Genomic DNA, 23,725 nt, shown 5'->3' with positions numbered 1-23,725 from the left:
TCTTGCCACTTTTATACAACTGGGAGTTGTAAAAGGGCCCAGTTGGCGAAACAAGCATTCAGTTCCAGTCCTAACAAGATTCTAGGACAAATTAAGGGGATAATGTAACACCACTGTTGGTATGCCCCTGATAGAAACTTCGCGTCATATGAGGATTCGATCCACAGCTGTCTAACGCCGCCGAGAATCTTCCATGGGGTTCCGGAATAACTGAAGGAATATGTATATATATATATATATATATATATATATATACATATAAGAAATTACATTGTAGAGGTCAGCCGAAAATATCGAATGAATTAAACGGTTAAGTAAATAAATTTTATAAATTAATTTTGTTTTTAATGTTAGTGTTAGAAGACTTTAAATACAATAAAATAAACATTAAAAACCGATATAATAACCTAGGTTCGTTATGTTTAATTATAGGCGCATTATTGTTTAGTTCATGGACACAGTTTATCTCATACACTGCATTGGTCTTTCCGCTGGAGTGAGTGTCGGTCAATATTTCTATATTTCCTACCTTTATGGTAGTGTCTGGCTCACTACTCATTGGTATTATCAATTAAATTAGTATTAAGAAAATGTTTACTATTTTCGATAAAACGAGTATTTAAATCAAACATATATTATAAGTCTTTATTTACAATATACAAAATATTATTTTTTGACATAAAAAAATTTATACTTTGAAATTATCTGTTACATCCCTTAAAATAAACTCCATAGCAGTAGGATTGTCTAATGGAACCTAAAATAAAAGATAAAATAAATTATTATCCACAAATTTTTATTGCAAAAATAAGTAACAACTTTCAAATAAATAATAGTTTTAAATTAAAAGTAAAGTTACAAAATCCGTTAGTTATATATATTTAAGCGATAGTATTTATAATTCTGCAACAACTAAAGCAAACGACGTATAGAAACGCAATGATATATTCAACACAAATATTACTGGCATTGTTCTTGAGGAACCTGTCCGACAGAGGAACTTAGGTATAATGGCACCAGAACTTTGCATCTTTGAAGAAAAGGATAGATAATACTATTAGGTTAACTATTGGATCAAAACCTAACCAAAAAACTGAATAAACAGCTTTTGAATAGATAACTAAATATAAAAAACATGTACAGCCTTGGTAAAAAAAACTATAGCGTTTCCTGTTAAAATGTTTGCACTGGTATCCTGCACCGATAAAAATATAATAAAGGGCTATTGTGCTCTCTATTTATAAGATAATTGATATTTATAGCGATAGCCAGGCGCAAATATTGGCGGTAAAGAACTTACTTTGATCTTAATTGATCTCCTTAATAAACTTACATAACACTTCTTATCGTGATGTTCTCTTCTTCATAGTACGTTAGCTATAATTTCTGCAAATCGTTCCAAATAAATATTTTATATACATATAGTTAGTACAGTATACATTTCAATGTACGTCATTGACGTCATAGAAACTGACGTCACATGACACCAACATAAAATATTTAAATCGTAGGGTCTGTTCGTTCTTAGGATCTTTTAGCCAAGTACACTGGAGTTAAATAGACACTAGATATATTTTATTGTGTATTCGTAGAAATAATATTTGAACATTTCTATTAATGTAAACCATTACCACATACCACAACCATAAATGCACCATCACTTGTTTCAGTTAATTTGTATAAGTGGATTATAAAGCGTTGTTATAAAGCACACTTGTCCGGATCACACTTTAACTGAGATCGAACAAAAATGATATTTTGGCATAAATTGGTAATACTTCTTTGATAGTTGCGGTGTTGACAATTCAGATTTGTTTTTACTATTTATTAAAGTCTGTTTTTTTTAGAACAAAAGAATGTGATATAATTTCAAAATGTCACATAAGAAGTTAAATAGTAATTTAAAGAGATAAAAGCTTCTTTGATTTATTATTTTTAACAGGAAAGTGAAAATTACGGCCCCATTCTACCGTTGACTGCTGTTGGGAAAGTATGTAATTTAATATGTTTATGTTGATGCTTAAAACATACATTCTTGTTTTAGCGTATAGCTGCATCTTTAAACTTACATATTTCAACTGTGAGTTCTATCTACACCTGTACACAATACACCTCTAACATAGCCCAAAAAACGTACTAGGCTTAAGACAGCTACCATTACTGAAATAATAAATACAAGCAATTCGTAAGTTAATTTGCAATATGCATGAACGAAGTAAGTATAGCTTAGCTAGGGTAGCAAGATATGGCAAAAATTCCACCGAGCTATTGCCGGTATAAGCAATCCCCCGTTTACTGGCCAACAACTTCGGGTGGAGGAGCTAGTAAATGGTAGGGCACCCCTTTGTCCTGGAGTTAAGAAACTGGCTTCAAAGGCAGAAGAACCGTGGAAGCGGTCAACGGCATAGAGATGAGGAAGAAAGATTGGGAGAAGACACTTCATTAAAGATCCGGATTGGATAAGTCCTAGTAGAATCAAATGGCTATGCTTGCAGCGAAATTCAATTCCGGAGTAAGCTCCTCAATCGGATCTTCGGGAGGAGCAGTTACAAGTATAACAAAAAGATTAAAATGCAAAGAAGACATCATAATAGGCACATGGAACGTGAAAATCATGGCACAGGAAGGTAAAATTCATAATGCAATAAAAGAAATGGCACACATGAAATTAAATATTCTGGGAATAAGCGAACTGCGTTAGCCAGGTTCAGGAACCGCGAATATCGGGAAACACCGCGTTTACTATTCTGTTACAGATAACGGCAAACATAAATTGGGTGTCGGCAGTATAATGACAAAAGAAGTGGCAAAATCTGTTGACAACGTCATTAAAATCTCAGCAAGAGTGATGCTCATACAACTAAAAGCAACACCAATCGACATCAATATAATTCAAGTGTATGCACCTATAACAGAAGGAACATAAAAAGAGATAGAAGAACTATATCATAGCATTAATCAAGTCGTGAAAAGGTTGAAAAAGCAAATCCTAACAATTGTCACGATTGTCTTCAACGCCAAAGTTGGGGCCAGCAAAACATCATCTGCAGTTGGACCATTTGGTCTAGGAAACTGGAACGATCGGGAAAATACGTTGGAGATTTTTACGGAAGCAAATCAATTAGTAATAATAAATACCTGGTTTAAGCTACACCCAAGGAGAAAGGAAACTGTATACCTGGAAACCTCCACAGGATTCAGTGGGAAGGATTGTAACAAATCAGATTTATTACATGCTAGTAAATAAGAGGTACAGGAACAGCTGTATATCTGTCAAAACATACCCGGGGGCAGACATAAATTTTGATCATGTACCAGTTGTAGGCAGTTTCAAAGTCAGAATGAAGAAGGTAACAAGTAAGTCGATGAGGAAGTATGATGGTAGAAAACTAAAAGATCCCAACGTTATACTAAAGGTCTGACCATCATACAAGAAACAGTAAGAGAAATTAAAGAACAACACCTGAAGAAAGATACAGAGAAACGGAAATCGTGGATGACCGATGAAATACTTGAACTTATGGATCAGAGAAAAGAAAACAAAGAAAATCTCCAAGAATATAAGAGAATACATACTATCGTCAGAAGAAAAATAAGAGAAGCCAAGGAGAAACAAAAAATAGAACAATGCCAAGAAATAGAGGAGTATCAGAGTCGATATGATAACGTCAATGTTCATCGAAAGGTGAAGGAAATAGCTGGAATGGTCCGAAAACAACAGCGGAAAAATAACAAATGATGAAGGCAATCTTGCCATAACCAAATAGGATAAAAAGAAAGTATGGGAAGAATACTTGGAGAAGGTTTTCCATGACCTTAAAACAATACAAGAGCCCACCATTGAAGAAAATTCAAGTCCCGAAATCATACCAGAAGAAATAACGACAGCCGTCAGAAAAATGGAAGAATAGATGTAGAATATGCAGATCAGGTCCAAATCTTAAGGGGAGTGAGACAGGGGTTCATAATTTCACCACTGATATTCAATCTGTACTCGGAGCACATTTTTGAAGAGACTCTAAAAGATATTGATGAAGTCATCCCAATAAAGGGAGACAAAATCAATAACGTGCGGTATGCAGATGATACAATAGTGTTTTTCAATACCATAGAAGGGCTGCAAAACTTAATGAACAAAAATAACGAAAACAAGTAGAAAATATGGAATGGATATAAACACCAGCAGAACCAAGCTAATCATCATCAGCAAGGAAAACATTACTGAAGCAAATATGTATGTGAACCAAATTAGAATTGAACGTGTCTCACAATACAACTACTTGAGAACTATATTTAATGAGTCGTGGGACAATACCCAAGAAATTAAATGTCGCATCGGAAAGGCGAAAAGGGCATTCTTGACTATGAATTCTGTGTTCAAGAGCCATGACTTCACCGTAGAAATAAAAATAAGGCTCCTTAAATGTTAGGTGTACTCAGTGCTTTTGTACGAAGTAGAAACATGGACATTGAAGGCGAAAACTCTATCAAAACTTTAGACTTTTGAGCTATGGCCATACAGAAGGATCCTGAAGATACCATGGACAGACAAAGTTGCCAATAAAGAAGTACTGTAGAGGATGAACATACCTGCGGATTTGGTCAACAACGTGAAGAGACGTAAGCTGCAGTACTTGGGACATATAATGAGAAATCAAGGCATATACGAGCCACTTCATTGCATTTTGCAAGGTAAAATTGAAGGAAAAAGAGCACCAGGGCGAAGAAGAATATCCTGGCTTGCTAACCACCTAAGAGCATAGTTTAAAAAGACCTCAACACAGCTATTTCCTATAGCAACCAACAAAGTCATCATAGCCAGAATGATCGCCAACGTTCGGAATGGACAGGCACCCTAAGAAGAAGAAGAAGTAAGTATACTGTTCATCAAAAAAAAATTAGAGGCTTTTGAACTGTGGATGTATCGCAGAATCCTGAGAATATCATGGACGGAGAGAGTCACAAATGTCGAGGTCTTGAGAAGAATGAATAAAGAAAAGGAAGTCATATTTACGATCAAAAAACGAAAACTGCAATACTTGGGACACATTACAAGAGGCGAAAGATATGAAATGCTTCGAATAATTATGCAAGGGAAAATAGCAGGAAAAAGGTCCATAGGAAGAAGACGAAACTCCTGGCTAAAGAATCTACGGGAATGGTATAGCTGTAGCAGCAACGAATTGTTTCGGTCAGCAGTTTCGAAAATACGTATAGCCCTGATGATCGCCAACCTTCGGAACGAAGATGGCACTTAAAGAAGAAGATACTGTTCATTAGATATCATAAAGTCTATTAAGTAAAAAATTTATTTAGCATAAAATGAAATTTAATTCTTTTAAGAAGAACATTTGGCAACAAGTGACTTTGGCCTTTTTATTTATTTATTAGAAGGAACTGAAGGAACTGTTTAGTGGTTATCGGATGTCAGTCAGTATTGTCCTAAAAGATACTGGTTTTAAATGGCTAAACGACGGTCTAAGATGAGGTCTGATGAAGGAGCATTATATTTATGGCTGTGAAGAAAGCAGAATTTATGAAATTATATAAAAAACATAAACGCGAAGAACTATACAAATTTGTTTTTATGGATGAAACTTGAGTTTTTTTGAATAGATATGTCGCTCATATCAAAAGGAGATTAAAGAAAGGGTAAAATCTGTTAAAAATTATTAAAAACGGTAATGTATTTAATCATATTGAAAACATAAAGGTGTTAAAATAATTGTTTTTGTAGATATATTATTCTGCATGTTGGTTATGAAAATAGCTTTATTGAGGGTGCATTGATATATATTTTTTAAATCGGCTTTAGTGGACTACCATGAGGAAATGAATCAAGCAAATTTTTTATTTTTCTTTGAAAATCAACTATTAATAAGTTTGTCCGAGAAAGCACCAAACATGTCTTCAACTAAGACTGAAATGAAAGCTTGGTTAACTAACAATAAACTGGACAATGTTGAAAAATGAGCTTTTACAGATTGTTGCACAGTGAGTATGCATAATAAAAGTTTAGTTCAACATATCAGTATTTATTTTTTAAAACAAGTAACCTTCAAAATACATCGTTGATAATTTAGCAGAACAATATGGCAATAAAGTAATACGTCTGCCATCACAACACTGCATTTTCAATGCTATAGAATTAATATGGAGAATTGCCAAAAACTATTATAATCAACATATTGGTAGAAACGGCTATAAAGAACGTAATGCTTTAAATATGTGGAAAGAAGCTCTACAAACTGTTACATCCCAGGTATGGCAAAATTTTAATAGTCATATAGAAAATGTAATTAAAAAGTGGTATGCCCGAGAACATATACTAGATAGACAACAAATTCTACAAATTATAATTAATACGGTTACCGTGATTCCAATAGCAGCTGTGACATAAAAAGTGATTAGTAAGTAAAGCTTATGGATCTTTAAGCATGAAGCTCCAATTTTTAAAGGTTTAAACTAACGAATCAAAGTTTTTCTAAAAAAACATAAGATGGATGAAGAAAGTAAAATCTGGAATGAGAAGCATGTGCTAGAGTGTAATAAAGCTGAAGAAGAAAGATTGGTTGACATTTGAAAATCTAGTATTCTTTTGTTTTTTATTAAATTTTACTTCTTTGTACTAAACAAGCGGCTGAAATTATTTGTAACGTTTGATTATTGCTTAATTATTTTTTTCTATTTCTAATTTTTTTTCTGCAAAAATTATGTGATATATTTTAACTATTATCACTGTTTAAACAATTGCATACTATGCTTGATTAACAAAGGTTGCTTAAATACATACCATATGACCCGCTAGGTTTGCCCAATAAAAAGCAAATTTCTTTGATCTTTTATAAAAACCTTGTTGAATATAGTCTATTTCGTTATATATTTCAATTCTTTCTGCAGCTTCCCACTCATCTTTTCCTTGAAACGCAATATTTTCTACCCAATTGTAAGTTCCTAAAAAAAATTAAATTTGATTAAATAGATTTAACAAGAATAAACATCTGACATTTTAAAAATGAAAAAAATAGAAGCTCAAAGCACATTTAACGATATACGCCAGTATACGCCAATGACCGTGGGTGTAATTTTCCTCGTCACGATGCATTTGATTGAAAATTTGGATTCGGGTTTCTTACACCCTCTACTTCACTTTTGTACTTTGAGCGCAGAGTTGCATTTACTTAGGGTCAAAGCCTCTTGGGAAAAAACAAACATTTAAAATGACTCCCTAAATGGATAAACTGACTAATTCTTAGCAACTGTTGTTCTATAGAGTTTTTTCACTAGCAGTAAGTCAATACTAACTGAGTTATTTGAGAGTGAAAATGTTCATTTTTTAAAATAAAAACCACGTATTCAGACGGTTTGGTTTTTCACAAAAACCTTAAAAAATAAGTATTTTATCAAAAAAATATTGTTAACAAAAATGTAGCTAATACAAAAACCAAACAAACTGGTGTACTTATGAAGTAAGTAGATGTATAGCGTTCCTTCTGGAGCGGAAGTGACGTCACAAGTCGATCGTCAAGCGTACGTATCCTCATGTATCAAGGCCACGAAGTGGCTTCAATCCGCTCTTCTGTGGCTTGCGTCAATATCCAGGCTTCAACTCTATATGGTAACACTGGAAGAATGTAGCACCTCACTATCCGCATCTTGGTTCCCAAACTGAGATCACTGCAGCACAGCAAGGATCTCAACTTGATAAATGTAGACCGTGCCATTTCAATCCTGGATCTAATCTCTTGAGCGTAGTTCCATTGTGAGTTGAGGGTACTTCCAAGTTAAGTGAATCTGTCGACTCTCTGGATCTCTTCGCTACCTGCCATTAGTGCCACGGGATCTAAATTTGCACGGATGACAACCATGAATTTAGTTTTCTTAACATTTAGGTCTAGTCCGTATGTTACGCCCACAGTTCTCACTCGGTCTAGTAAGGCTTGTAGATAATTTAGGGTGGTTGCTAGTAACACAGTGTCATCGGTATAGCGGATATTATTGATGTATTCATCATTCACTCGGATTCCCTATGGTCTCTATGGTCTCTACTCATCTCTAGGTTTGTGAGGGATTCAGTAAAAGTTTCCAAAGTATATATAGAGAAAAGTCGGCGAGGGCACACATCCTTGCCTTACTCCTCGCATAATCTTCACTTGGTCGGTCAGCTGGTCTTCGACCTTGACTTGAGCACGCTGGTTTCAGTATAAATTCATGATGATTCGAATGTCCTTCTCATCCAATCCTACTCTTTGTAGGGCGGCGAACATCTTCTGGTACTGACAACGGTCAAATGCCTTGGCGTAGTCAATAAAACAGATATAGATATCACAACTGATATCACGGCATCTCTGAAGTAGGACTTGTAAGGTGAAAAGTGCTTCATGTGTACCCATTGAATTGCGGAATCCAAATTACATTTCACCGATATTTTCTTCGCATTTCTTGTAAATTCTGGCATGTATGATTTTAAGAAAAAAAATCTTAAGTGCATGACTCATAAGGCTGATAGTTCGGAAATCTTCACACATTTTCGCAGATTGTTTTTTTGGTAGTGTTACAAATGTTGACAATAGCCATTCCTCTGGGATATTACCTGAATCGTATATGGCGTTAAACAGTTAACTTAATTCCTTTGTACTCACTTCACTCATCACCTTAATAAGTTCAACGGATATTTCGTCCGGACCTGTGGCCTTACTATTCTTAGACTGTTTTAGAGCTGCTTTCACCTCGGCAGCCCCAGAAAAGTTCTTCAATGTACATTTTCCAGGTCACCAACTTCTCCTTAACTGTCGTTGCCAGGTTCCCGTCTTTGTTTAACCAACGGCACAAGTCCAAAAGTAAAGTGGAGGGTAAATAAAACCTAAATCCAAATGTTCATGCAATTCGGTGGTAACACGGAAAATTACATAGTATCACGTTCATTTACTGGTATAGTAGGAAGATCTATAACGTCAGTTTTTAACGTCTCCCTATATACAGCGTATCCCTTAACGTCAGTTTTTAACGTCTCCCTATATAGCAATTCATATTTTTACTTTCTGGTATGTCGCCTATAAGATCTACTTACTTTTAGTTTCATAGTTAGTCTGGTAATAGATTTTAACAAGAAAATACATTACATGGTATCAATCGTCTACGACGAGATCGACAAAATATTTATTTAAAGGGCATAAACCTCCCCTAATTTCTTCTAATTCTGTCGCTTTTGAGCTTCCTGCAGCCAATTCGCAGCGATTATTTTCACGTCATCTGTCCATCGTGTAGATGGTCTACCTCTTCTGTCTACTCGTGGTCTATACACTGTAATTTTTTCTGGCTACAAGACCTGTCCAGTTTTACTTCAGCCGTGCTCGATCTAAGACATCTGTGCCGCGTGTTCTTATTTTTCCTCGTTTCTAACCCATTTCTGAGAGTCAGTCCAAATAAGGAATGTTCCATTTTTCTTTAGGCTACTCTGAGTTTGGTTGCTTCAGCCTGGGTTAAAGAAAATATTTCGACGCCGTATACATTGATGGAACCTCTTCTTTTCTAAATAATTTGGCATGTTGCTCTTGAAGATGTCTGATAAAGTTCCATATGCGGCTCGTGTAAAAGTAATTTGTCTTTACAGTTCACGGTATTGATTGTCTCTGGCAATTTGAATTTAAGTATTTATATTTGTGAACCAATTCTATTTCGATGCAGTCGACTTTTGGATTTTCGCTTGATACCAGGTCTGCCATGTACTTAAACTTTACAAAATATATATTTAAACCAACTTCCTTTCAGGCGGCATCTAACTTAATAAGTATAATAGTTCAAATTTATTTTAAGTTATATGTTATTAGAACTACGTCGTCCGCAAATTGCATGTGTAAGAGCATTTCACCGTCGACATTGATTCCTGTGGCGTTCCACTTTAATTGTTTAAGAGCATGTTCCAGAACTACCGTAAAGAGTTTGGGAGATAACGTGTTGCCTTGTCTGATTTATCTTTTGATATTTATACATTTTGCTAGGGATGGCGGTTTTTGACAAAACACCGGTTTTCGGTTATACCGGATTTTTTTGCTTACGGTTTAACCTGGCGCTTATAACCGGCCAAAAAAACCGGTTTTTCCAAAAACCGGTTATCGGTTTTTTTAATCCAATAGGTTACATAGGTTAAAGTTTGCACTTTCAGTTTGCTTCTGTATTTATAAAATAAAATAACATTTGAATTATGGTTTTGTTTGGAATAAGTACTTGAGAATAATAATTATGATTGGGATCCAAAATAATACCTAACCTAATCCTAATTACCGTAAAAACCTAATAACCGGTTTTTACTTTAAAAATAAAAAACCGGTTATAACCGGGACAAAAAAACAACCGATAAAACCGGTTATTGCGAAGTAAAAAAACCGGTTTTCGGTTAAAACCGGCAGGTTTTTCCCATCCCTACATTTTGCATCTTTATGTAGTGTTACTGTCATGGATCCATTATTTATGTTCGAGGTAAGTTTGGAGTATCGATAATCTATATGACTTTCCTCCAACGCTTTCATAACTCTGTTCATTTCTATTCTATCAAATGTTTTGGGAATGTCTACGAAAGTCAGGACCAATGGTCGGTCATATTCAATGGATTTTTCTATAATCCCTTTTAAGCAGTTGGGTCCATCGGTAGGTACAGCTAAAGTTTTTTCTCAAACCTGCCTGTTCCCTAGGATGGTAAAATAAGGACAGAGAAGGACATTGCGAGGTTTTAATTAAAGGAGAAACTAACATATTAGATATACGGTTATAAAAGCAAACACGGCTGGAAGTATCAAAGATCTTAAGACTCTTATAAACTAAGTGACTAGAGAAGAGATCATAAATAGATTTGCTATGAATATATTAAAAACACAGTTACTTATGGTAAATAAACAAGAAGTTTATCCTCTTTAAGTTATTGTCAACAATAAGCATATTAAAGAAGTTAACCATTTTAAATATTTAGGATGCTGGATAAAGATATACACGACACACTAAATTTTAATGAAGAAATTAAAATTTGTATGAAAATGACAAGACGAGATTTGGGAAAGTTAGATCTGCACTCTGTCATTTTTAGCTGAACATACAACTAAGAATTAAAATGCTAAAATATTATACAGATCAGAAATCTGGACTAAGTTTTACATCCTGTGAAGGTAGAAGCCTATAATAATATTGGATAATCATATAATGTTTATTAGATAGCCTCCATCAAGAGTTCCATATAGCAGAACTAGCAAAAAAGAAAATCTAAATAATTCAGAGATAGCAAATATTGGATACTGTAGTTAATACTCAACGAAAAAAAAGACAGTACTTTTGGGAGAAATGCGCATGGCTCTGAAACCTTTATCAATAGAAATAGAAATAGAAATATGCTTTATTGTCACTGAAAATTATTGAACAATTTTATGGACAAAGCTAAAAAAATCAGTTAAAATGTACAAAAAGTATAAAACAAAAACAAATATAATAAAAAACAGAACAACACAGTTTTAAATTAGTAAAATTATTGTATTACTTACATAATTTCTACAGACAACAACAAATGAGACAAATTGTAGCCACTGCTTGAGACACCCAAATGTAATTATAAACAATATTAATTTTGTTTCTTTGTTATACATTAAGAAACTCGTCAACTGAATAATATGGTCTTTCAGAGAGATAGATTTTTGTCATCTTACGAAACTTAATGAAAGATGTTGGGGATTTAATATCTCTTGGAAGGTGATTATAAAGTTTTTTTGCACTATACAGAATAGAATTCTTTACTAGCTGAGTGGACGGGATCGGTAAATAAACGTTACAATCCGAATTTCTAATGGAGTAGCCATGATCAGGTCTATCGGGAAAAATGTTTAGATGCTTGCGAATCAAACAAACCGTTTCCAAAATTAAGAGGGAAGCGTCAAAATTCCGTGGTTTTTTGGAAGTAGGTCTTGCAATGAGTTGTTTGTTTGAGAACAAATAGATAACGAATTGCTCTTTTTTGCAACTTAAAAATAGTATCAAATTGGGCCGCTGTACTAGAACCCCAAAATGGAAGCCCATATCGAAGATGGGACTCGAACAATGAGAAATATGCCATTTTGACAGAAGATAAATTTAGTTCCTTCGAAACAGATCTTATTGCAAAGCAAGCTGAGGCTAGTTTCTTCCTTAAGGAGTCAGTATGCAAGGACCATTTAAGATCGCTGTCGACAAGAATACCTAGAAATTTCACGGAAATAACGATACTGATTTGGCTCTCATTCAAAAGCAAGGGTTGAATGACTCCTTTATAAGATAATGCTACTGTCTTATCCACGTTGAAGCTAAGTTAGTTGAAGTCTGACGAAGCCTTGATTCTAAGCAAATCAGCGGTTATACTTGAATAAAGCGTTGAAATATTAGATCTGCTCCAAGTAATACTGGTATCATCAGCAAATAGAAAAATTTTCCCTTTAATTTTCAAGTAAATGATGTCATTAATGAAAAGTAAAAAAAGCATGGGACCTAATACTGAACCTTGCGGTACTCCACACTCAATGTCTTTAGAAAGGGCATAAGTCGAACTTTTATAAACCTTTCAATAATTTTTGATAGTGCTGGTAACAAGGCAATAGGTCTATAGTTGCAGGCATCAGATTTGTCTCCACCTTTATAAAAAGGAATAACGATGGCAGTCTTTAGGCAGTTAGGAAATGTACCTTTTTCAAAGGAATCATTTACTAGCGAGGGCATGATCTCCAATACATTATGCGGAAGATTTAAGAAAATTTTAATAGATAATATATCTGTACTACAGGACGATTTGCTTTTTATACTACGAATTGTTCGAATGAGTTCAGTCTTATCAACTGGTCTTAAAAAGAAAGTATCAGCAATGTTTTTTGAATTAGGGAGATAGGAAAATGGATCTTGTTGTGGCGAAATAGTTGAGGTTATATTTTTACTCACATTAACAAAGTAATCATTTAGATTTTCGGGGTTAGGAAACGAAAAGGTTTGATTCGCTGCACTGGATTTATTTCGAAAATCGTTTATTATTGACCAAGTTTTTTTTTAAATATTTTTGGAGCTTGTTAGGCGATTATAAAAGTAGGATTTTTTGGCTACTTTGAGTAGTTTTAGATAGCATTTTCTGTACGTATTGATATAATCAGAGATGGGGATACTGTCATTAAATTTTTTAATATATAGCAGAGAACGCATATTCTTCGCAGATATGCAAATGCCTTTGGTAATCCAAGGTTTGTGATGTTTTGGCCTGATGTTTAATAGAGGAAATGCTTAATTAAAAATAGATACAACTCTATTTAGAAAATCACTAACATTACAGTCAATGTCCCCGGAAGAAAAACTCCAGTCAGAAGTCAAGCATGAATTATAGAATTTACGAAAGTTTTGAGTGGAAAAAATCCTACCTAATCGTCGGGTTTTTGAGTGGTGTGTTTTTAAACTGCTAAACTTGGTATAAACCGCTTCATGATCAGAAAGCCCCCCATTAATAACTGTAGAATGGACGTCAGCTGGTGGAAAATCAGAAACCACATAATCAATTGTCGAGAAAGATGTTTTTGAGATTCTTGTTGGAGAATTAACGTGCACTGTGAGACCATATGATTCAAAAATAGTTACCAAAGACAGTTGGATCGCACAAACAGCAGCGTAGTTAATATTAAAATCACCACATAAAATTTTTCTGCTTTTAATGGGCAGAATATCTAACAAATTTAGCAGGCTCTGAAAAAATAGTTTAGTATCAGAGCTAGGTGATCAATAAATGCAAATAATGTATGGGTTAAATTTTTTTATTATAAATCAAGTAGTTTTCACCCAGCAAATAGTCATATTTCGAGACTGAAGAAAAATCAGTGCACTGACACACAAAAATGCACTGACTTATTAGCAAATCAATTATTACACAGGAGCGACAAAAATATTAGAAAATTTTCATGTAGGTTATCATCACCCCAATCTGGATATGATATTCAAAGAAAAAAAAAGAAGAAAATAATGAAGAAAAAAAAGCAGAAGTGGAAGAATAAGAAAAAAAAAGAAGAGTAAGGAGAAGAAGAAGAAATAATATCAATCGTATTTAAAAATAATTTTTTTTAAGTACAGTACTAAAAGAAATCAGTAAAAGCTGGAGAATTATCTGATACTTATACCTGTACTTATATCTATAACGCGCTCGTATATTTTATAAATAAAAAAAAAAGAATTTAAAACCTTAACTAGCAATCTAAGTGTTTTAAGAATAAAATACTAATACATACCAGGTGTATCCACAATTAAATCCAATTGCCCGTTGTATACAGCTACAACTAGGTCTGTGGTATTAAGAAGTTCTTCTACTATATACGTCACAGGTCTCATAAAGTCGTTTCCTAAAGAGTTAAATACTTCAGTACTTTGGTCAACCCACTGTTTTGTAATACCCAACGCAGGAGCTACTTTAGAATTCATAATAGTGGAGAGGTCATCTGTATCCCTTGGTGCACCTATAATAATTTTACTTTAATGTAAGTATATTATGATTTTTAAAAAGAGAAATAATATAAAGATATCTAGGTAAATATATTAAAATATTCCGATTCTGAGTAGTTTTTTAGTATTGACTTTTTATATTTTATATTTTTTTAAAATATTAGTTTTTAAATAAATTAAATTTTTTATAGATTTTAAATATGCATCATAAGTAGAGTTCGGAAAATATGCAAAATGCATTATGTAAAGTGCATATTTTCAGGTATACCACAATATACACAAATATCTGAGAAAGTAAGTAATGCAATTTAGCGAGGTAGGTAAAAATATCCCTCGGAAATACCCCTTATTGGTATTGGTATTAGCATATGACAATATTAACAGTAAAACGCGATATATACGGTAAGTTTTGCCGACGACCAAATAGTGATCGCACAAGACGAGGATGACCTCAGTTTTATGATGAGAAAACTGAAACAGGAATATACAAAGAATGGGATGGAAATAAACCTAAAGAAAACTGAATACCTAACAACGGAGAATACAGAAATAAAACAGCTGGAAATAGACGAAGGTAAAAAAATCAAAGGAACAGACAAGTATAAGTATTTAGGCTTCATAATATCAAACAAAGGAACAACGGAGGAAGATATAAAAAATAGACTAGGACAAACAAGAGACTGCATACGAAAATTGAACCCGGTACTATGGAATAAGAACATCAGCATGAAAACAAAGAAAAAAATATATAATACCATGACAAGAAGTATCCTCACTTATGGGTGTGAAAATTAGACAATAAATAAGAAAACCAAAAACAAAATAAGAGCAACAGAGATGGAATTCCTAAGGAGAAGCTGCAGAGTAACAAGAAGAGATAGAATAAATAACATGGACTTTAAGAGGAGAATGGGAATGAACTCCGACATAATAGACTACATCGAACAGAAGAGGTTAACCTGGTACGGACATGTCAGAAGAGCAGACCAAAATCGGTGGAAAAATAGAATAACAGAGTGGAGCCCGATAGGAAGAAGAAAGAGAGGCAGACCCCGATGATCTTTTAGAGATGAAGTGGACGAAGCAATGAGTAGAAGAAACCTACAGGAAGGGGACTGGCTCCACAGGAAAAATTGGAGAAAACGGTTGAGTGAAGGAATACAGTGAAAACTGTGGAAATCCTTGTATATATATATATATATATATATACGCGATAATCCGGTTGTTGGCATTAAATACAATCTTAAATCATAAATTAATATGAGTTTTCCCTAAAGCTTAACAAAAATAACAAATTACCAGAATTTGTATTAGCAAAAGGCAAAATGCAATTGTCATTCTGTCCGTAGTTACAGTTAGTTCAATTTGGTGTATTTTTTGATTCAGTAAATTTGTGTTTAAGTGTTTATCAAAAGTGTTTGAAAATGCCAAAACAAAGTGCAAGTAAATAGATTTTTCTAAAAAAGTGGATGTAAAATAGAGTTCAAAATCGTTGATGATAACCATATATTTTTCACGGTTTGTAACAAACTGGTAAGTATTATGTTTAATTTAATTATTGTTTTAATTTTTAAATATTTTTCTAAAAATATAAGCTAAATATAATTTTACGTTAAAATGTAAGTTTTAAAATAGGACTGCCATTCATTATGAAAAACTTATTTATTTTAGTGCATTGATTCTAAAATTATTTTTAGCAAAGGTGTAAACATGGTTTTGACACTGATTTTATTATCATAAATTAATACGTTATTTTTTTACGATCAAAATGGGACATTTTCCTAAAACCTCTGATATTTTTGAAGAAAAATTCTACGATCAAAACTCAAAAACTGGTTTATATAGGAGATACTTCGGGAAACAAGTTTTATAAAATTGTAACATGTACTGCGCTTGGTTAATGTTGTTTTGCCCGTTTAAAATTGACTAAGGAAATCACTCTTTGTCTTAATATTTTGTACATAAAATTTTAATAGAAGTGAAAACCAATTAAATTAGGACATTATATTATATTCATTTTAAAGTGGCTAAGTACTACAAGTTTATTGGTTAAATTTCTTATTTGTGAAAAAAAATTTCAAGTTGATCAATACTTGGGCACTGCAACGCGTAAATCTTGTGCACAAAAGCCTCAAGATTCGGTTTAGCAGCTCATAACTACAAATAAAACCAAAGTTTCTTACCAACAAAATTTTAATAAGGATCTCTGCAGTTTGCTGATTGGTTTCCATATTCCAATTGCAAAATTGGATAATCCAATATTTAAACAATTTTTAAAAAAGTACTACAATAATGATGTTGTACAAGTTTCTTCTGCTACGACTCTACGAAAAAAATATGCAGATTCCAGCATGCAATTTGTGATGTCGGATAGTATAATTCAGCCAGAGAAAAAAAAAAGGATTCGATAATTTACATATACAAATGAAAAAGTAATTATCGTTAAGTGCCTACTGAAAACAATATTTGAATACAAAGACGTACTGTGTATTTATTTCGATAGATGGGTGTGACGATATTCGATATTGTAAACCAAGATACGACGATCGAGGAATTGAAGTCGTACTCGTACCTCAACGCAGAACGAGTACTTGGACAGGGATAAGGATGTCTATCTAGTTCAACGCACCAGATAGAAAAAATACGCCATTATCGTTCAACGCACCAGATTGACGCAGCCAGAGGAAGGATTGTCAATCTCGCTCAACGCGCCAGATCGACTGGGTTCGGAAGGATTTGCTCAACGTTCAACGCACCTGTCCCCAAGATCAGATATTCTCAACTCAACTCGTCGAGAATGGTTAGCTGTCTTTCAGTTTCGACTTTTATACTATTCGAGACGGAACAAAAACATGTTTTGTTTAACACATAGGCGTACTCTAGACGATAAATCACACCCCCCTCTCCTAAAGAAAAATTTTGAACAAAATTTTTAACTATAGCCGTTTCTTATATACAACTATAAAAATATAAAACAAAACATCTTTTTAATATAATAAATACCATATACATAAAACCAATTACATATTCAAATACGCAAAACCAAAACGTCTTCCGCACGACAACTACCTCACTTACTAGCAATAACACTCGCGGTTTTACCTTATCCGGATCGTGTTTGTTGCTGTCAGTCTTAGGCGGTATGATCTTTTTCCTTTCAAATTTGGTGGCAGCAGTGATTTGAGAGGTATGGACACTTTTACTGATGTTATGGGGTTATTCAATTGTATTACCCCCATATGTGCCTCCGTATTTAAATTTTCTTTTGGGGTTGCTATAATATATTCGCACTCGCGGCTCTGGAGTGAGTGGTAGTGCAAAACTGTCCGATAACGGGCTCATTATTTCTGGAATTTCCAAAATGTCTTCCATTTGGTGGGAAGCAGGGCTGTTTGTTATTTCGCAGTTTCTGCCTGGAGTCAGCGGTGGTCTTCTAATAGGGCTGTCTGGCAGAGGACTGTTTTTCATACTGTTCCTGCAATACAGGCGTGTTCTCTTATAACTTGCGGTAAAAAGGGTGGTGGGGATGGTTAAGGTAGTGGTTGTGTTTGGTTGGGATTATATGTTATCGTCGTGAGCCGGTTTCAAATCTTTAATGTGAACTTTGTTGACTGTTTTTCCCGTTGCGTCTTTCAACTGAAAAATTACTTTTGATAATACTTTGTTAATAAATTTAAATTATAAAAGTAGCGCCGGATATTTAGTTTCCGTTAAGGAGTTGCAAAAAATGAACAATGTATCTATTTGTAGATTTGTAAATGAATTTCTGAGTAACTTTTTTTACCTCAACCGATGCCAACTAAAAAAATTTTGTTATTATTAATTGATGCTGCTCCATATATGATCAAAGCTAGACAACATTTTAAAAATATTTTTTTCAAATTTAATACACGTTACCTGTTTAGCACATGCTTTAAATAGAATAGCAGAAACAGAGTTTCCAATTTTCAATGCCCTTGCATCAAATATAAAAAAATATTTTTAAAAGCCGCTCCTAAAGCCACGGCGATAACTAGATAGCGAACATGGTAAAATTCAGTAAATTTTATAACCGATAATTTTGAGGAAATTAGAGATGTCATTTGTGATTTCGATGTAGATACCTCAGGTACTATAAAAAAATGTGTGGACGTTTTAAAAAGAAACCGTTATTGAAAAGTAATATCCAAACCAATTTTGGAAATATTGCTGAATTAATTACTAGATAAGAAAAGCGAAACATTTCATTGGATTATCAACAATTCATTAAATGAAAAAATTAAACACCTTGGGGAAACCAGCAAAGTGTATAAAAAATTCTGCGCAGTGTTAAAGAAAAATCAGGGATATAAAAAAATAATTCAAGTAAATAATATTACTAAGATGGGAAATTGTGAAGATAATTTAATTTTACAGGTAGAACCCTTAATTATACAATATTTTAAGTTTGCTCCTTTAACTTCATGTGAAGTAGAAAGACATTTGTCAGCATATAAACAATTATTATCAGACAGACCGCACAGTTTTTTTTTCAAAATTTAGAGAAACATTTAATAATATAATATAGTTTTAACTGTAATAATATTATAATAAAAAATGATGATAATGAATCAAAGAATAAATGAATATAATGATGTAGATATTACAAATTTCAATATATATTTTTTGTGACTTTACCATAAAATAAATTAAATACTTTCAATACAAGTATTACTGCGTTTTTTATTTATATGCATTAAATGCATAAAAGTATAAAAAGAATATTTTAGTGCAAATTTTTTGTGATTTTTGTGCATATTTGCATGCATATTTTAGGGTTTTTTAAGTGATTATTTCCCGAGCTCTAATCATAAATAAATTGTTCGTGCAAAACTTCTTTAAACCACTTACTGCCTACGTCTATGTAATACAATTTTAGTAATACCTATTTTTTGCTTACGCAAACTTCTGAATTTATTAGATACTCGTCCTCTAAAGACGTTATAAAAATCAATTCCATCTGTTTCAGTCATCACTAAAGATTCCATATCATACCACAGATTAAAAGCCTCGTCATAGTCACCTTCGTCTATGGCTTTCTTTATTTGTGTAGCTTCGTCCATTATTGCGTTATATCCAGCACGGTCTATAAAACCCTAAAATAAAGTTTTTGTAAAATAACAAAATAGGTTTTATAAATAAATTCTGCAAATTTTTGTGGCACATTAATTAATTATAGTATGTGTTAACCTAAAACTTTATTTATAATTTTATTATACAAATTTATTTATTTCTATTGCTATTGCCAGTTCACGTGTTTTTTTCTTTTAGTTAATAAACTTCAAGATTATTGAAGCTCTGAACTACTGAGCCGCCATACTCAGTGAAGAAAAATTATGCGTCAAGTACATTTATATTTTAGGCTAGTGACCTATGCTGCCTTTTCCTTTTAAACATTTTAGGAAATGTTTACTAGTAAAATTGACATTATATTTTCACAATAACCTATTCTTTGGAGGCTTTTGTTTGACACAAACCTTGATATTGAGAAACAAATAAATTTATTTTACTATATGAAGCATGCCATATGCAAAACGTTGTAAGTGCCACTTTTTCACAAATGTGGATTATAAGCTAAATAGGTAGTATGTGCCATGCTTTACTTGCATAATTAAAACTGGAACCTTATAATTTCCAAATAAAAAATTAATTTATATTTAAATGGGAATAAGCCACAATTAAAGGTTAAAATACGTTTATTGACGTTTCAATTTCCACTTCGGAAATCGTTCTCAAAATACAAACATTAGTAAATTAAACAAATTTTGTTTTTTATTACTTAGTGAAAAAATTCTTCTAATAATTTAATTTTATCTGACTCATCTATATTGACAATTCAGACATACCTTATACATTTTAAAGTAGAAGACTTTAAAATGATATTGCCAATATTGTTGAGTTGCGTTCCTGGGACGACTTTACTTATAAGATAGTTCATTCGATTACATGAAATCAACTTTAACTTGAGAATATCCGTCAGAAAAGATCATAACATGTAATTCGTCTTTAAAAAGACAAATTAATACATGCCATGATGACAGTAAAATTCTCCTGTTAGTGATTCCATAGTAAATTATGAGGGAAAAACCAGGAAAAAAACCTCATAATACTATCCCGACATGGTAAGTATTTGATCGTGCATTTAGTTTACCTTCAATAAACACCAAATTCCGATTTTATATGTTTGTTATTTAAAAAACATAAATGATGTATTCTCTATATGTTACTGACTTACCAATACTGGTATTTTCCTTTTAATAACTTCCTCTTTCAATATGGGTAACCAGATCCTACTACATTCTGCCGAGGAATTCGCGACACAATTGGTCTCATTTAGCATAATTAGAGCCGCTTCTTTGATTTTTCTCTTTTTACCATCCGTTTCTTTTAGGACTATATTTGAATCATTCCATTGAACCCTATGTTCATTATCCCATGCGTGTTTACAGATTTGAGATCTATCAAATTCTCTATTTTTAATATAGGATTGATGTTCACTTATTCTAACATTTAATGGTCTTGATGTTTCACCTAAATAAAACTGATCGCATTCACAAGGTATTTTATAAATGCAATTCTTTGTCCTTTCTTGTTCATTGTTAGGTTTGGTTTTGGACAAGATAGATCTCAACGTGTTTGTTGTTTTGAATGTTGTTGAAATGTTAAATTTATTTCCTATCCTTTTAAGCTTTTCCGATAATCCTTTTATGTATGGTATTGTTATTGTTCTCGTATTATTCCTTGCATATGCTGTAGGATCTCTTCTTAGTTGTTTTGTTCTATTCGATCAATTGTTGAAAATTCCTTATTTATAAACGATAAGGGATAATCATTTTTTAATAAAACAGATGTTAACAAATGTTTTTCCTCCAAGAACGAATTTTCGTTAGAACAAGTAATTTTGGCTCTATCGTATAAGGATTTAATAATTCCCTTTTTAATATTAATATTGTGATTTGATTTGAAATTTAAATATCTGTTGGTATGTGTTGGTTTTCTATACACCTGAGTTTCGTATCCAGTATCGTTCTTAGAGATTAAAACATCCAGAAAAGGTAATGTGTTATTATATTCCTTTTCCATGGTAAATGTTATTGTCTCTTCTTTATCGTTTATATCGTTTAGGAATGTGTCCAACAACTCTGATCCATGAGGCCATATTGAGAATACATCATCTACATACCTCCACCATACTGAGGGTTTTAAATTTTGTTTAGAAACAATATTTGTTTCAAAATCTTCCATAAATATATCGGCTAATAATGGAGATAAACTAGAGCCCATTGAAATAATAAAACCAAACCTAACAATGAACAAGAAAGGACAAAGAATTGCATTTATAAAATACCTTGTGAATGCGATCAGTTTTATTTAGGTGAAACATCAAGACCATTAAATGTTAGAATAAGTGAACATCAATCCTATATTAAAAATAGAGAATTTGATAGATCTCAAATCTGTAAACACGCATGGGATAATGAACATAGGGTTCAATGGAATGATTCAAATATAGTCCTAAAAGAAACGGATGGTAAAAATAGAAAAATCAAAGAAGCGGCTCTAATTATGCTAAATGAGACCAATTGTGTCGCGAATTCCTCGGCAGAATGTAGTAGGATCTGGTTACCCATATTGAAAGAGGAAGTTATTAAAAGGAAAATACCAGTATTGGTAAGTCAGTAACATATAGAGAATACATCATTTATGTTTTTTAAATAACAAACATATAAAATCGGAATTTGGTGTTTATTGAAGGTAAACTAAATGCACGATCAAATACTTACCATGTCGGGATAGTATTATGAGGTTTTTTTCCTGGTTTTTCCCTCATAATTTACTATGGAATCACTAACAGGAGAATTTTACTGTCATCATGGCATGTATTTGTCTTTTTAAAGACGAATTACATGTTATGATCTTTTCTGACGGATATTCTCAAGTTAAAGTTGATTTCATGTAATCGAATGAACTATCTTATAAGTAAAGTCGTCCCAGGAACGCAACTCAACAATATTGGCAATATCATTTTAAAGTCTTCTACTTTAAAATGTATAAGGTGTGTCTGAATTGTCAATATAGATGAGTCAGATAAAATTAAATTATTAGAAGAATTTTTTCACTAAGTAATAAAAAACAAAAATTTGTTTAATTTACTAATGTTTGTATTTTGAGAACGATTTCCGAAGTGGAAATTGAAACGTCAATAAACGTATTTTAACCTTTAATTGTGGCTTATTCCCATTTAAATATAAATTAATTTAAAATGCCACAAGAAAATAGCTTCAGATCAAATAAAAAATGTTGTGAGATACTTAGGATTATATCTTCTTCTTCTTCCTATGCCGTCCCCATTAACGGAGGTTAGCGACCACATTTTTAAAAGCTTCTCTGTCTTTTGCAACGTGAAATAATTCGTCTACAGTCATGTTTGTCCAGTCTCGAATATTTCGCAGCCATGGCTTCCTCTTTCTACCTATTCCCTTTTTGCCATCGACTCTACCCTGCATGATGACCTGCAGAAGACTATATTTATTATTTCTTAGGATGTGTCCAAGGTATGCAGTCTTGCGTACTTTTATCGTTCTCAACAATTTTTTGTCTCGACCCATTCTTCTCAGCACTTCCTCATTGGTGACCCTGGCAGTCCATGGGATTCTCAACATTCTCCGGTATATCCAAAGTTCAAAGGCTTCAATCTTTTTAACTATTTGCGCTTTTAGTGTCCATGTTTCTACCCCGTACAATAGTTGCGACCAGACGTAACATTCAACAAACCTCAGTCTCAGCGCAATATTCAGATTTTTGTCACAGAACAATTGTTTGAATTTTAAGAACGCTGCCTTTGCCATTTCTATCCGTACCCGGATCTCTTGGTCTGGATCTAATTCTGTGTTGATGTAAGCTCCCAGATATTTATATTTTGTCACTCTCTCTATTTGCTGTCCACCAAGAGTTAGTTGTTCATTATTTATTGGACTCCTTGATACTATCATAAATTTGGTCTTATCTGTGTTGATGTCAAGTCCCATTTGAATGCATTCACTATTTATTGCATCTAGTAAAGTTTGTAGATCTTCTATACTCTCAGCCATAATTACCGTGTCATCTGCAAATCTCATGGTGTTTATGATTTCTCCACCAATTCTTATTCCCTCTTTTCTTTCCCATAAGGCTTTTCTGAATATGACCTGTGAGTACACGTTGAAAAGCGTCGGAAACAAGACGCATC

General features: G+C 33.0%; 1 protein-coding gene across 1 annotated transcript in view; it reads right to left on the bottom strand.

Moving 5' to 3' along the window:
• Positions 1 to 23,725, bottom strand: part of LOC140446431 (uncharacterized) — a 60,453-nt gene that overhangs the window by 10,782 nt on the left and 25,946 nt on the right. The window contains exons 5-8 of the mRNA XM_072538982.1: positions 19,382 to 19,592; positions 14,268 to 14,492; positions 6,794 to 6,954; positions 695 to 757 (exon numbers count right to left, since the gene is read on the bottom strand). Coding sequence (XP_072395083.1) covers positions 695 to 757; positions 6,794 to 6,954; positions 14,268 to 14,492; positions 19,382 to 19,592 — 660 coding nt within the window. The remainder of the gene's footprint in view (positions 1 to 694; positions 758 to 6,793; positions 6,955 to 14,267; positions 14,493 to 19,381; positions 19,593 to 23,725) is intronic.

The sequence above is a fragment of the Diabrotica undecimpunctata genome, chromosome 7 (genome assembly GCF_040954645.1).
Source record: "Diabrotica undecimpunctata isolate CICGRU chromosome 7, icDiaUnde3, whole genome shotgun sequence".
Lineage (NCBI taxonomy): Eukaryota > Metazoa > Arthropoda > Insecta > Coleoptera > Chrysomelidae > Diabrotica > Diabrotica undecimpunctata.
This window is presented reverse-complemented; position numbering and strand designations above follow the sequence as displayed.